Here is a 15,817-nt window from a genome sequence, read left to right as displayed (position 1 = left end):
TTTAGTCTAGACTGGCATTGTTCACTAGAATGTTTTGTGGGCATGTTATACAGTTGTGGTGTCTAACAGGTAGCTGTTGAGGATTCAAGATGTGGCTAATATGATTGAGAAACTGACTTCTTAATTCCATGAATTTTAATACAAATTTAAATAGCCAGTTGCAGCAGCAGCTATCATGTTGGACAGCATAGTTCTAGACACACAGGCATGCACCACGTCTGATGTGACTGGACTGCTTTATGCAATCCAGTATAGGGGCTGAATTTGTAATCTAGGTTGGTGCCTGGCAAAAGAGAGAAGCAAGGAAGGCAAGAAAAACACAGGGCTCATGAAAAATTCAGCAAGGTGATTCAAAGGGAAATAATGACAATTAAGCAAAACAATATTTGCCTTATTTGGTTAAGAGGTTCTCAAGCTTTACGGGTAGAATAAGAATCAGGGATATGAAGCTTTTGAAGCTCTTTACAATCAGGGTGGGCATGCACTAGAAAATACATCAGGGGGGATTATTCTGAAATACTTCTAGAAAGAAAATTAAGCAGTTTGTCTACCTCTGCCTAACTAGTATTCCTTGCCACAGTCTTATTTACAACTACAGAGTAAAAGCTACTAATGTTTTAATGAATAAAAATTTCCTCTAACCTGAAGGCAAAGTCATCAACTTAATGAGATTGTAACATGATGTAAATTCTTATTGCTTAATACCTGAAAGGGAGGGAAATAAACAAGCCATCTCTCGATGTGGCTGGCATACCACCCTGGGACCAAACATCTCTTCTGCAAGGCTCTAAGCTCGGATGGTGCACGGGGCCCAGCTGAGATCACTTCGTAGAAGCTAAACTTCAGAGCTGCGGGGTCTTCATGCGATCGCTGATGCTATGATGAAAAGGTGGATAATTAAACTAACTTGAACCATAGGCATGAATAATTAAAAACCAATCTCTGTGACAAGTCTCGAAGCTAAAGGAAGGAGTGACTCACTGCTGGAGAGTTATTTGGTTTGCAATTAATAAAGGATGAAAATGTTTGCTTGGAGCATCAGGATTTAAAGTTATGACACCGATGAAAGGTAGCTCTTTTGAGAACTTATTTGGGAGAGGCTGAATTCTTATTGATAGGCCTCCTTAACCAACTTTACTGAGTTTTTTCCTTAGTGTACGTATTTATTCTGAAAGTAAACTTTTGAAAGTTGCATTAATGCCCCCTTTGCAGCCCATAAGCAAACCATTTGTTATGTCCATTAAATATCCATAATACACAAGCACTCTGCTAGTTCTGGCACATAGTTTTGCTCCATCTAGTAATGCAGTTTTAGATTAGAAAAGCCCTACTGGCTATTTTAAATGGAGAAACTACTGAAAACTCTGACATGTACATTATCTGAAATCCACAGCTTTTATCACATACCACCTAGCATCTAAAAGCCAAGATTATTTTACCTAATGGTAACCTTCCTTTGTGATGAATCAGAATCATTTATTGTACAGAAATGCAGAAAGCAGCAATCCAAATAGGAAAGTGTTTCATAATGGCTCAGGCTGAGGCCCATGGGTTTGAGGAAATCACCTTTTCCCTAAATTGACCAATAAATATTCAGGCTTAGTGGTAGGTCTGTGGATGTTTACCACATCTAGTTGAATAAAAAATTTGTTGCAATTGAGATTCAAATTACTATACTACAACCACTACTAGACTTTGTTAAAGCCTGCATTTTGCCACTATGGAGTGATTTATTTGTAATATTTAGGACATTTTGTTAGCTTACAGCCTTGAAATCTCCCTTTATGGTAAATTCTCAATTTTTCAGGGGCTAAGCAGTTGCCAAGTTCCAATTTTCTTTTCTCTTTGAGTTAATTAAGGCTTACTTATCTTTTCTCTAGATACCTGGTGGAAAAGGTAAAAGTTACAAAATCTAATCAGTCAATTTGCAATTTGCTGTATACTATGATTTAAAAGATGGCTGTAGGAGTTTGGCATCAATGCATAGTGTGGAGTTTTGGATTTCAGCTTTCCGGGATGTCTCACTTCCTATTATGCAGATTTTTATCAACATGCCTATCTAAGATCCCATCTGCTTTATTATGACCTTTTCCCACTCTGTCCCAGGAACAAAACCTTTCCTGACAATCTGTTCTTCCTTTTTGAATCTGGAAAAACTACTTTTGTTAAATAACAAAAGGACCCAGTACTGAGAAACTTTATTCTCTAATATCCTAGATTGTTATGAATTATCTTTTTGGAATCCTGTCAGTGGGAATGGAACATACTACACTTCTCTGGAAGATCAGAGCTATGCTCATTCACTTTAATATAGGGAAGCAGCCTTATTTCCAACCGAGGCGCAAAGATTCAGATAAGGAGTTTTTGATTTTGATGTTATAACCTAACCTAAAGTTATTACCTTTGTCATTATGTGGTATCCTTCTTTGTCTCTTGTTAGAGTCTTTGTTTTAAAGTTTATTTTGTCTGATATAAGATGCATTGCTACCCCAGCTTTCTTTTTGCATGTTAAATGCTTTTCCATCCATTCACTTTCATTCTGTATGTGTCTTTAGGTCTGAAGTGAGTCTCTTGCAGGCAGCATATAGATAGGTCTTGCTTTTTTCTCCATTCAGTCTCCCAGTGTCTTTTGATTGGAGCATTTAGTCCATTTACATTTAAAGTAATTATTGCTAGGTATGTACTTATTGCCATTTTGTTACTTGTTTTGAGATTGTTTTTGTAGTTCTTCTCTGTTCCTTTTTTCTCTTGCTGTCTTCCTTTGTGGTTTGATGACTTTCTTTCTTGTTATGCTTGGGTTCCTTTCTCTTTATTTTTTTGTGTATCTGTTACAGGTTTTTGATTTGTGGTTACCATTAGGTTCATAATATAACATCTTAGGCATATAGCAGTCTATATTAGGTTGATGGTTGCTTAAGTTTGAGCCCATTTTAAAAACACTAAATTTTTACTCCTCCCATCATGTTTTATGTATATGATATCACACTCTACATTCTTTTATTTTGTGAAGCCCTTGACTGATTTTTGTATGTATAATTGACGTTACTGCTTTTGTGATTTAACTTCTGTACTGGTTTTATAAGTGATTAACCTACTACCTTAATTATATGTTTGCATTTACCTGTGAAATTTTTTTCTTTCATAATTTTCTTACTCTTCATTATGGCCTTTTCTTTCCACTCAAAGAATTCTCCTTAATGTTTCTTCTAAGGCTGATTTAATGATGATGAACTCCTTTAACTTCTGTTTGTCTGGGAAACTCTCTCCTTTTCTGAATGACAGACTTTCTGGGTAGAGTATTCTTGGTTGTAGGTTTTTTCCTTTCAGTACTTTGGATGTATTGTACAACTCCCTTCTCACCTGCAAGGTTTCTGCTGAAAAATCAGCTGATAGATTTATGGTGTTTCCCTTGTATGTAACTGTTTTCTTTTCTCTTGCTGCTTCAAAAATTCTCTATCACTACTTTTTGCCGTCTTAATTATTATGTGTCTTGGTGTAGACCTCTTTTTAGAAGCTATACTAGCCTAATAACAGGTAAGGGATTTTTGAATGCAGCATTCCACATTTATTTCAACTTTATAGTTTCCAAGGGAAAGGGACCCTTAGTCTGTTTTTCAGTCTATTTTTTTTTTCAAAATGTAGATGTGTAGAAGCACAGATATACATACAAGTACATACTATCTTGTTATATTTTCACTTCATTAATATACTTTATTAAATTAATGTAAAATTAATAAAAACTTAAGGAGAAAGTTTCTCCAGAAACAAAGAAAACTCTATCCACTTTTATGCAGATATAAAATGAGCAAATCTCTTTTATTGAGACCTGAGGTGGTTGCTATTGCTGCAAACCATCCTCCTTTCTTCATACTTCTCTTCTTACCTGTTAGATTCTGTCTGCATTTTTCTTACCTGATACCAGGAATATGCTCGATCTGAGGGGTCGATGAGGATCGTGATGATCTTGGCTTTGGGGACCAGAGAAGCTGCTCTTTTAGGAGCTTCCTCTGAGTGGAAGTAATTGGCACTCTTTTCAAACAGAAAGTCAGTGGTGACATTAGATGGGACTGGGAAGAAATCCATATACCTAGAAAAGGAATATTTCTCAAAATAAGACTTGTTGATACTCATACTCTGGTGACTATAGATGTCAAAGGTATCCCACAAATTCATTTGTTTCCTAAACAAAAGCCTTTTTCTATAAGGTATATGTTCCATATAGTTAGCAAGGGAAAAGTATACAGGACACTAATAATGTACTTTGAGAATGCTTCTCTAAATACATTTTCTTTTTGTTTTGCTTACTATCAGGAAAAAAGGTATGGGAAATAGCAAAAATGTAGACATAGAATGATTGAATTAGAACAATAATCAACCTAATTATATAAAATATATCTAAAAACAGAAATATTTTGCAGAAAAAAAGTGAGTGCTCAAACAGAAGGAAAATTTGATCAAAACAGATGATATGTTCAGTTTAAAGACATTTAAAAAGGACTCAGACAAAAATTTTTTTTTACTTTATCACAAGTAAAATAATTTCCTTCCCACTAATGTGTTGTGCTGTGGTTGCATTCAACTATAAAATGTTAAAGGGCAGGACTGGTGTAAACATCAACTATTTGCTTAACTTTTTTTTCCATTTAGAGCCACTTATATTGTTTAGAATATTTATAAAATTTTAAAAAGTATGTACATATTTCCAAATGTAAAATCCTATCAAATTTCCCAATATCCTTAAGTGGGTGAAGATGTAAATCACCAGCAGAGTGAACACAGGAGTACTGGCCTTAAGCGCAGAAATGTAGAACATAATAGATTTTGTATAATTTCCCATCTGTACAAAAGCTGTCAAATACAAACGAATTCAGCATGTGATAATATATATTTCTGATGCCCTAAGGGAAAACTTTTAAAAGAAAAAGAGCCTTTTTAGAGCACACATGCAAATTTAACTTCTAGGATTTCTTACATTTGATCATAATGGCTTCTTCATCCTCCACTCCCACCCTCTTCAATATTTTAAAAATATTTTATCTTTTTTATTTCCTTTTTAAAAATTATGTTCAGTTAGCCACTGTAGCCATAATTAGTTTTTGATGTAGTTTTCAGTGATTCATTAGTTAAGTATAACACCCAGAGCTCATCACAGCATGTGCCCTCCTCAGTACCCAATACCCTTGCCACCCTCTTCAATTCATAAGCCACCAAAACTTTGGGCCACCAAAACACCGTAGTTCAATAATTATTGAACAAGAGAGTGATTAACATTTATGTGATGACTTCTTGATGCAGTGTGTTTTTTTCTTTTAGTCATCTCACACGATAAAGCTTCTGGTAGGATTCCAGTTGTTAACATATTGCAAAGTTTGGCTGGCACAACAAAGTGATGTCTTGAAACTCAGGACAGTAAAGAAATCCTTTTATGTTTTTTGGAAATTGCCTTGGTAATATGTCATTCTGGCATCCTTTTAGGGGGAAACAGATATATAAAAATTTCTGGAAAGTTTGATCTGCTATCTGTTCTTATGTATAATCTATTTATAGAAATTGCCAAATTTTAAGATATTTCTTAAGTTAGATGCTCACCTTGGTTCCAGGGATGCTAAGGTTATCCCAAGGGTCTAGTGTTATCTTATTTGATCTAAGCTTGTCTTAGCCATGCTTATTCTGAGAAAGGCTCTGAAAGCCACAAAAGAAGGGCAAAAAGTACTGAATTCTGATAACTTTCAGTTTCTAAAAATGGTCCCACTTTCCCAGCAGTCCTCTCTATACCTGGAACAGTTTAGGCCTTAAAAACTTCTTCATGCAGTTCTGGATCTTGGACCTATAATGTTGATTTGGCCTGGCCCCAGAGGCTCATGGAAAAAGCAGGGTCCAGTTCTTGTCCAAGTATTACATTCCTCTCCACTTTTAAAGCAGTTTTTCATCACTCCCTTTAGTCCTGATGTTAATGTAGTTTTATTCTACTATATACAGGCATATATATTTGAGTCATTGGTCAAATAGCACCTGAAGTAGTTGATGCTTTCTTGATTCTCACAGTTGTTATTTAACACCACACAATTAATCCATATCAAGTCCTGTACTGAAGGATTGGCAGTGAAGGATATTACAATTAGATATATGTAAATCCTAGTAGCTGCTCAAATTATACTCATTTCTTTCCTTTCCTTTTGGACCACACACAAGCAACTCTCGTTGATACTTATAAAATTGAGATCATGCAATCTGACAAAAGAAGTTAATATATTACAACTCTTTATGCTAAAATACATGCAAAATGTTTATGTTCATGCTCTAGAATTATTATAATTCCACTCTTTTATATCACTCTCTGCCTAGAATTTATACCTTAACAGCAAGACTTCTATTTTCTTATTAACATGTTCATGTGCAACGTCTATTCCTACTATATTACTATATTTTGTGTATGTTTGACATTTTAACTTTTACTTTTAACTTAACTATTTTCCTCAGATGGTTGATAGTAGTTCCAATTTCAATTCAAAGACCAAAAATCAAATTTTGTATATTGTTGATAGCTTTTTTAATAGTTTTCATAACCTATGAAATATATACACATTTCTAGTTCTATTTATTTATTTACCTTTTATGCCAAAGCAAAATAGAAAATTGTGTACATGGACTGTAGCATCGCTGTAATGCAAAATACAGAAGAAGAGAAAGCGATGAAAGTATTTTCTTAAGTGTAGAGAGGAGCACAATTCCTGGGTATTATGGTATTTCTCTGACTTTATATCTGTAATTACCATCAAAGATAATTAATGCAAATTGAAATTACATGTGGGCCTCTTGAGGTGACAAATCCCTTAACAAACTGAGAAAAGTTTCTTATGAATAATTTCTGTGCTGCTTCCTTTTATTCAATCCATTTCCAAGGCACAGAGAATAACTTTTTCTTTTACAGAGAATAACTTTTATTTATGGCTATAGACTTTTATGTTTACAAATATTAACACTGATTTTATACTGTACACAGTACATATACTTTTAGATTTATACTAATAACCCATCTTACCAATCAATCCCCCTGTGGTAGTTATTTCTATTAAAGAACTGTACCTCCTCAAAGGTTTTTGGGCTGGGGGAGTTACTAAAGATGGAAGGATGCATAACCAGGAACAAATACAAAGCAGTGGTTCCTGAAAAGACAATAGAGGTTTAGAAATTAATGAAATGAAAACAAAGTTTCCTACTATTAGCTTTTCAAAGTCATTAATAAACTAAGTATTGTAATGATCCAAATAGATACATATTAGTACTCCTTGAATTAAACTGAATAGATAACCAGCATTTTAAAAGAAGCAAATTCTAAAACACTGGAGATAAGTATGACATGGGGAGAAGAGGCCCCTAGAGGGGACTGTTAGACTGCATCTCAATCACTGATTTGGTTTGTGACTCTGCCTTTTAGCTTCTCTTTGTCTTGGCTTTACAGTAGAAGATCACTCGCCTTGCTTATTTCATAGGCTTTCTGCGGATGAAATGACACATTGTGCCTGAAGATATTTTGACATTAATAAAGCATTATATAAATGAAAGATATCATTGTTTCATGTAAGATATTACATCACCAAAACCAGTACTTGGGTTCTCCTATAAAGTTCTTCCTGAAGCCCAAGAAAGCTTATTAAATTTGAGATGAAGTTTAAACTTTCAACAAGTTTGTTAAGTTTGAATATACTTACAAAAAGTAATGTCAAAAACAATTTTTTTGAAAAAAAATTGTGTCCTTTCTTAGTGACATAACTTATAAAATCTGCAGTTTTAGAAAGAGAATGGCATATCACAGGTGCCCATGTAGATTTGTGACTATTGGGAATCAAAGGTGTGATTTTTTTTTTCAAAATAAGCAGTGCTATAAATTGTAAAATTAGTATACTAGAGCCTAAATCATGAGCTAACGGGTTTAGCTTAGATTGCACAAGAAAAAGTAAGGCAATCTGAGTTCAGTTTGCCTAAAATTTAATCAGGTGCTTATAACTGTAACTGTGTTTATAAAAATCATAATATAAAAATATTTCTGGTCTATGTATTCAGTATTCCTAAGATTCTAGTTTCCACTTCTCTGCTCCAGTGTGATTTACATTATTACGTAATCTGATGGAGCGGGACCTGTTAATTATATTCCAGGTCAATAGCTAGCAATAGTCTTCAGACACAGCCTTATAATATTTTTCTCACTTGGAGAAATCACTGTTCTAATTTTGCTTAGTAATAATGTCATGTTGCCATTTGTATTAAATTTTGAAAATTCTTCTCTCTCTGACAAGCTTTATTTAATATTGTATTTAAATCTAACATATCAACAACAGAAAAGTTGTTAGAACAACTCTGTCAATAGCAAAATCGTCTCAAACAATGAATTGAAAGAGGCTGTGTTCCTAGATTAATATCTTTGCCAAACAATGAACATTTTATCTATAAACATGGATAACTATAGGGAATGAAACATAGTAATCTGTGGTATACAAAATAAAAATGTTCTTCACCAGCTTGACCTAAAACAGTGGTTCTCACACTTTAGCATGCCTTAGATTAACCCGGAGGGCTTGGTAAAACAGGAAACTGAGCCCTATCCCAGACTTTCTGATTCAGTGAACTCTGAGAATCATGACTTAAAAGAAATGTGGAACAAAATCTAAAACTTATTGGGGGGAAAATGTTACATATTTGAAATCCAGAGTAGAATAAAGCTTTCTTGGCCATGGTTTTTAGAGTCAGGTAAATTCTAGGATCGGGATTTTATTTCCAACACTTATCAATTGTGTGAATGTGAACCAAAATATCTAACCTGAGGCTTAGTTTTCTTATTTGTGTAGAGGGGGAAAAATACTTATCTATCAGGGTTTCAGGAGGGTCAAGTAAGATAACCTATATGAAATACCTAAATAGCTTCATATATCAATATTAATAAGGTATTTATTTAATTTTTATATTTATTTATTTATTTATTTACTTGAGAGAGAGAGAGAGAGAGTACATGTGGCAGGGAGAGACAGAGGGAGAGGGAAAGAGAGAATCTTAAGCCTAGTACTGAGCCCAACATGGGCTCTGTCTCACAGCTCTGAGATCATGACCTGAGCCAAAATCAAGAGTCAGATGTTTAATGGACTGAGCCACCCAGGCGCCCCAAGTATTTTTTAAATAACAATTTTTATGAGAGAAAACGCAGTAATGCATTAAAAAAATTGAATAAAATCTTTGTGAGGATAGGAAGTATGACCATTATAATGTATAAAAAGAAAACAAATTTGTTTCTTAGATCAACTGTAAACATACTTTTCTGAATTTTATTTTTAAGAATTGTATTAAATCATGTTGTTTGCTTTTAATAGCATGACCAGCATCGATAAGAGAAACTGAAAAAATAGATATCTAATTGTTCACATAGTCAGTAAAAGGCATAGTATAATTTATCAGTGGTCAAAAATTGTTAGATTGTGGTTTCTGAACTCTTTCTTTATCTTCACATATTCTTGGGTCTGAATAAATTGTCCTGTGTGTGTGTGTCTATGTGTGTATTTGAATGTGCATAATGTGTGTATGTGTATAAAACAACCACCTAATCATAGACACACACATTCAAATAACCATCCATAAAACTTGTTTTTTTTTTGTCAGTTTCAACACTAAAAATATTTGAATATGCGGAAGACTATTGATCTGTGCAAAATTATTCAGAAAAATGCCTTTGATAAAAACTAAAGTTAAAATGAAGCTATTTAATTTTTATGAAACTGATCAGAAGATGTTTCTCCATTTAAAAAACCAAATTCATAAAATATTGCTATACATAGTAATAGCGATGAATCTCAAAAGCATTATCTTAAGTGAAAGAAGTCAAACACAAAAGATTGCACATTTTATGCTTCCATTTATATGAAAGTCTAGAGAAGGCAAAACTATAGTAGCAGAAAGTAGTTTCCTGTGACTGAGGATGGGGAGGGGCATTGAATGCAAAGGAACGTGGATGGGGAAAATTTTTAGGGAGACAGAAGTGAGTTTTTTGTTTTTGAGACAGGAGTGTCAATGTTGTGGTAGTTATACAACTGTATACAATTGTCAAAATTCATCAAAATTTGCACGAAAATTGGTGAATTTTATTGCATGTAAATTTTACCACTACAGAACTGGGAAAAATTTTAGTTTCTATAAAAAGGAAATAAAAAATTTTCTTCCCAAGGTAAATGTCATATACTATTGTAACTAAACATTTGGAAACCCAACGGAGTTTAAGATGGCAAGCAGTGGTTCTGCCATCTAACCCTGATTTTAAAACGTTTGCACATCTAGCACGAAACAAAAGGACACACTTTCTGCGGGCCTTTCTGAAGTGAATTTGATATGCCAAGCTTCAGAGAGATGTGATCAGTAATGATAGTGGGAGTCTGAAGAGACTTTAGTTTAAATGTTTTTCTAATTGTCTCTTAACTTTAAATAGGTAAGAACAAATGAAATAAATAAGGATGTGAAAAGTTTTTATCGTATTTATTATTGTTTTCAAATTGATATTGACAAATGGGACCAAGAGAAAATGAAAAGGCTCAAGTCTCTGTGTACATTACATAAAATCTCCCCCAGTTATTTTTGGACAAATGAGGAGATAGAAGGTATTCCCCTTAGAAAGGCAAATGGCTGAAATGGCTGTTTTCTATGAAGCCAGGATCCAAGAGCCCCAAATAATTTATCATCCAGGATATACAGCATGGATGTCTGGCATCCATAAAGTTTCCGCTGGGCTTCATTTTAATACTGATTCTTAAAGAAACAAGAAGTTTATGGGGAAAAAATTGCATGCCAATTTAAGAAAAGGTGCAAAAGATTTCTCCTGGGTGTGAGTAAATACCTTTGTTAGCACAAAGTTTTGTTTATGTCTGGAATTCTGCTTGTCAAACATCCTTTAGATTTTTAGAAAATAGTCATCTCTGCAAAAAATAGTTTAGAAATAAACTATATCAGGAAGATGGCAAGCAGAGGCTGTTTTTCTGGAAGGGATTGATTATAAAGAGTTATGGCTACTTATATGTGTCTACCTCGACTTTGGATGAAATCCTGTCAGTCACTTTCTCAAGGTGTGATTCAGTTTGATTTTAGAAATGTTCACAACAACACCTTTCAATTCAGGTCTTTGGTAAAAAAACTAACATTTGCTACCAAATTGACTGCTGCATATTCAAACCATATGACACTTATTTTCATCTTTTTCACTTTAAAAAATTCCTTGACAAGCATTTAAGTACATTATCAAGCTAAACAAAGATTATATCAGAGAACAAAATGTGTTATTCATTCATCAGTATTTATAGGAATTTTGAAAACTCATTGTGACCAGAACTCACTGTCCAGTCATTGGGAGTTTTACGTTGTTTGGTTAATCATAACAAAAAGTTCTCACCAGTTTTCTGGGGTCCTATTACCAAGAATTTTGGTAAGCGATCACAGGTTTTTTCTTTTGACCAAATGTCTCTGTGGCGTTTGTCATCACAAGGATTCTAAATGGGAGAAGAATATAGAGATGTATTTTTTTTTGTGTGGAAGTGTCCATTGTGTGCTAGAGTTTTTCAACTTTTTTAAAAAAGATTTATTTATTTATGTTAGAGAGAAAGAGAAAGTAGGGGGAGGGGCAGAGGGAGAGGGAGAGAGAGAATCTCAAGCAGACTCTCTGCTGAGCGTGGAGCCCAACGTGGGGCTCGATCTCATGACCCTGACATCATGACCTGAGCTAGAATCAAGAGTCAGATACTCAACCGACTGAGCCACCCAGGCACCCTGAGTTTTTCAACTTCTGTCCTTAAAAAGATATTCCAGGAAGCAAAGCCATGTGGCTTCTTTTAAATGAAAGCTTTGAAGTGGCATCAGGGAAGCTTCCAAGTAACTCCTTTCCACCCTAAAGTTGAGTATCTACTGAGAGGCTGGGCGGGGGGGGGAGTTATTTCCACTATGGCTAACAACCTCATAGCACTGAAGATTTACTATTTTTTCTGCTTTTGGCAGTTCTACATCTTAATTGTGTGTGTATCTGTCTTAAAATAGTGAGCTCCAATATAGTGCTGGGCAGAGACTGTGCTTCCTGCTAACCTAAAAGAAGGTACACGGGCAGCATTCAATAAGTAACTGAAATATAAGGTGTAAGATTTTTATTCTCAATAACTTCAAGCTATCTTGCTGTGCTTCAAAGAAGTACACATCTGGCCATAATAATACTCTTTAAAGAGATAGCGGATTCCTTTCAGTTGCCTTCAGAGGTCAGTAAATGTATATGTAAAACTATAACTTACAGATTATGATGCTAAAAAGCACTAAATTTCAGCAAAAGGGTAAAATGAAGGTGAATTACTACCTTAGGGATCTGCTCTTGGTGTATAGTACATGAACCAAAACCACTATGCAAGATGGATCTAGAACATCCTTAATTGCAACTGCAAAATGCACATTATGTGAAGAATTGAAGTATCCGTTAATACTATTTCAGATATAGGAATCAGGACAGTACGCTATTTCTATTCAATTAATACTATAGATGTGTATAGTTAAACTCTCTGCTTACTTACAATAAGAAACAGATTTGTTAAGACTAAAGTGAGGGTATTCTTCTTGGCTGCTGTTCTGGAAAAAACGAGTTGTTTCAAACCTGTCATCTGAAATAATGATTTCAGTTTAAAAATAAGGTGTTGGGCCACCTGGGTGGCTCAGTCAGTTAAGCACCTGCCTTCAACTCAGGTCATCATCTTGGGGTCCTGGGATGGAGCCTCATGTCGGGTTCCCTGTTCAGCGGGGAGTCTGCTTCTCCCTTCTCTCTGCCCCTCCCCTCACTCATGCTCTCTCTCTCTCAAATAAATAAAATCTTTTTAAAAAATTAAAAAAAATAAGGTGTTAAATCAACAGGAATATTGAATGTCTTTCCAGCGGCTAACGTTTGGTGATATTTTGTAGTGGTAAAGAAAAAACGATGTGTGTTATAGCAACTGCAAAGTAATATGTAGTGATAATTCCCCAAGCACCGATGTTCACATTCTAAAATGTGTAGTTATGTCTGTTCTTGGAGTTACCTGTTCGTGGTCAGGTGGTAATTAGCTCACGTTCAAAGCTGAATGAATTGACTATATAGTTCAGAGCTTACTGCGACTTTAGTCTGTGAAATTTACTCAGTTCCACTTTTGATGATTGTTATTATTGTACCATCAGCTCTGTTAGTAACTCTCTAGTAGCTCAGTAACTCTCATTTAGAACAGTGATGAAGAGCACAGCCTCTGGAGCCAGATGGCCTGGAACCTGCCTAGTACACAACCTGTTTACCACTCTTCTACTCTTTTTAGCCAATTGCAATCTGCAAATTGATCCCTCACTCCTGATTGAAAATATTATATCCATGGGACTCCTTGTTGAGCTTTCAGAATTTCATAATTCTGAAGGGGCATGGGAACAGAGAATTTGGCCCACTATGAAGCAATAATATAAGACTGCAATTCAGGAAGAAGTAGTTTCTCAAATCTACTAACATTCCATAACGTATTATTTTTTTCCCCCAGATGCCTTCACTTTTCAGATTGGGATTACCTCATAGAACTCCAAGATATGTTTAGGGGGTTAATTAATTATACCAATTATTGAAGCAATATTACCTGCCAGAGAGGGTCTTTTTGATCAGGAAAGAGCTCAAAATACTTGTGAGCCAGCTGTGCTGGAGGCAGAGTCTGAAGTCGCAAGTTGGTCCAGCTCTGCACGAAGTTGGCCAGATTAACAAATGTATATAGTCCCAGGCGGTCATTCCCATAGTTGGACAAATGCGTCATGAAAATGCTGATCTGAAAAAGGCAAATGGACTTCAGTGTAAACACAGTTATTTTAGCCCTAGGGGGCAGTGCAATCATAGTAATGCTAGTTTTTCTTCAGTAGTCTTTGCACAGGGTTTCAATTCATGCTGTGTTTCTGAATTGCGGACATATCCCAGGTACTCTCATTATATTAATGCATATTAGAGGATGTGTTATTAGTAAGACTTAAAGACTTTTTTTCTGAGATTTTAATATATTTCACAACAAAAAACATGTCCAACTGTCATATATCTGTGTTGGTGCAATTAGTTTGATGCTCAGTAACATCTTAGATGCTCACACGTAATGGCTTCATGGTATCAGTGACCTATTCCTAATTTGTGGCAGCAGGATCTCAGGAGATTGGAATTTTATAATGTCAATCTACTTTAGTTGGCTTATAATGTAGTACTTCAAGTTGAAGAATATAAATAATCAGTGGATCACCATCATTAGCATTAACTGAGTATCCTCTGATTTGTATTTATTAGAGGCCATAATGACACAAGACTAGGGTCTGAATTTTTGCTAAAATAAATATTAACTATTTTCCATCAATAACACTCTCAAACCCATTTCCATAGTCATTAGGTCTATTATTTCCAATATCAGACACCTCCTTTAAGACAAGTTTTCAGTGTTTAGCTAGATAAAATCAACTCTTCCTAGGGAAGCAGCTGACCTAGATTGAATTCATGCATTGAAAACAAAATCACAGCATTTTCTTCATAATAAAATAAATTTAAATTCTTAGGTTTGATTAAATTGGTCTGGAATGTAGAATGGGCTTTTTAGAAGCTATTGCTTCAAGTGAATGCAAGTATTTTTTGTTGGTGAAGTGTTGACAAACGGAAATAATTCTGCATGAGATTTTCAATGGCAAAGAAACCGTTGTCGCATTTATGCTGCTATAAAAAAGATCATAAAAATAATTCATGTGATAATAGTACTTTCCTAAAATATATAATGTCGGGTGAATGAATAGTAATAACACTTATTATAATCATCATAATAATGAATATAATAGGTTCATTCATTAGAGACTGAAAGAAATATTCAAGGAAATTTACTGAGGTGAAGTGGCAGAGATGAGAGAATGGTTATATTAAGATTTGATACAATGAATCAGAAAAAATCTAATTACAACTATGAATAAGAGGAAACAGTGATATCCTTTATTCTATAGAATAAGTCCTGTTGGCTTTTATATGAAAAGCTTCAACTGTGATCAAGAACATTTAATTGTATTTCTATTCACTCTGACTGAACATATATTAAATTTTAGAACTTTCACAAATAAAATACTTTGAGGGTGACTTTAAATAGCTACCAGTGGACTGATGCAGTCATGGAATTGATAAACAAGACTTGTACCATATTGGGTATTTCTGAAAAATTAGACTTCTAAAATGTAACCTTCTGGTTATTTTTATAGTAGCTCCAATTCTATGACTTTTGTTTCCCTTCCTTTTCTCCTCCAAAATTTATCAAAAAGTCACCTTTGAGAGACTTAAGACAATCATGTTACATTTGAAAGTTCTTTTGTAATGTCTGTTAGAGGCACTCTTACATCATTTGTTTTATATGCCACATTTTTCGATGTAGCTCGACAACAACAAAATACTTCAAGTTGCTTATTAAGTGAAAAAATTTTAATACAATGTAGTATATATATATATATATATATATATATATATATATATATATATATTAATCCACTTAGCCACTAGTTTATGTTTCTTGCTTTATTTATGAGAGATTTATCAATACATCTATGTGTCTATATTTCACTTGAATAGCATCTGCATTGGGCATAAAATGGGAAATGTGGAGACACAGTGTGACTTTGTGATACTAATACATTTGAACTCCCTTTGAATTTACTTTTCAACCCAGAAAACATTTTACTCTGTGACATTTAAAGAGCAGAGTGTCACTGTTTTACCCGTGTGAATACAGAAAGTAAAAAATGCTAC

General features: G+C 34.3%; 1 protein-coding gene and 1 long non-coding RNA gene across 2 annotated transcripts in view; one reads left to right on the top strand and one right to left on the bottom strand.

Annotated features, from left to right (window-relative positions):
• LOC113255600 (bifunctional heparan sulfate N-deacetylase/N-sulfotransferase 3) overlaps positions 1-15,817 on the bottom strand; it is a 169,921-nt gene that overhangs the window by 16,294 nt on the left and 137,810 nt on the right. Inside the window, exons 7-11 of the mRNA XM_026499234.4 lie at positions 13,650-13,832; positions 11,423-11,519; positions 7,043-7,166; positions 3,913-4,087; positions 706-876 (exon numbers count right to left, since the gene is read on the bottom strand). Of these exons, the coding sequence (XP_026355019.1) occupies positions 706-876; positions 3,913-4,087; positions 7,043-7,166; positions 11,423-11,519; positions 13,650-13,832 (750 nt within the window). The remainder of the gene's footprint in view (positions 1-705; positions 877-3,912; positions 4,088-7,042; positions 7,167-11,422; positions 11,520-13,649; positions 13,833-15,817) is intronic.
• Positions 1-15,817, top strand: part of LOC113255604 (uncharacterized) — a 192,060-nt gene that overhangs the window by 41,611 nt on the left and 134,632 nt on the right. The gene's annotated exons all lie outside the window — the stretch shown is intronic.

This window comes from Ursus arctos, unplaced genomic scaffold (genome assembly GCF_023065955.2).
Source record: "Ursus arctos isolate Adak ecotype North America unplaced genomic scaffold, UrsArc2.0 scaffold_11, whole genome shotgun sequence".
NCBI classification, from domain to species: Eukaryota; Metazoa; Chordata; class Mammalia; order Carnivora; family Ursidae; genus Ursus; species Ursus arctos.
The sequence above is the reverse complement of the archived record's forward strand: the minus strand, read 5'-3'. Positions and strand labels throughout refer to the sequence as shown.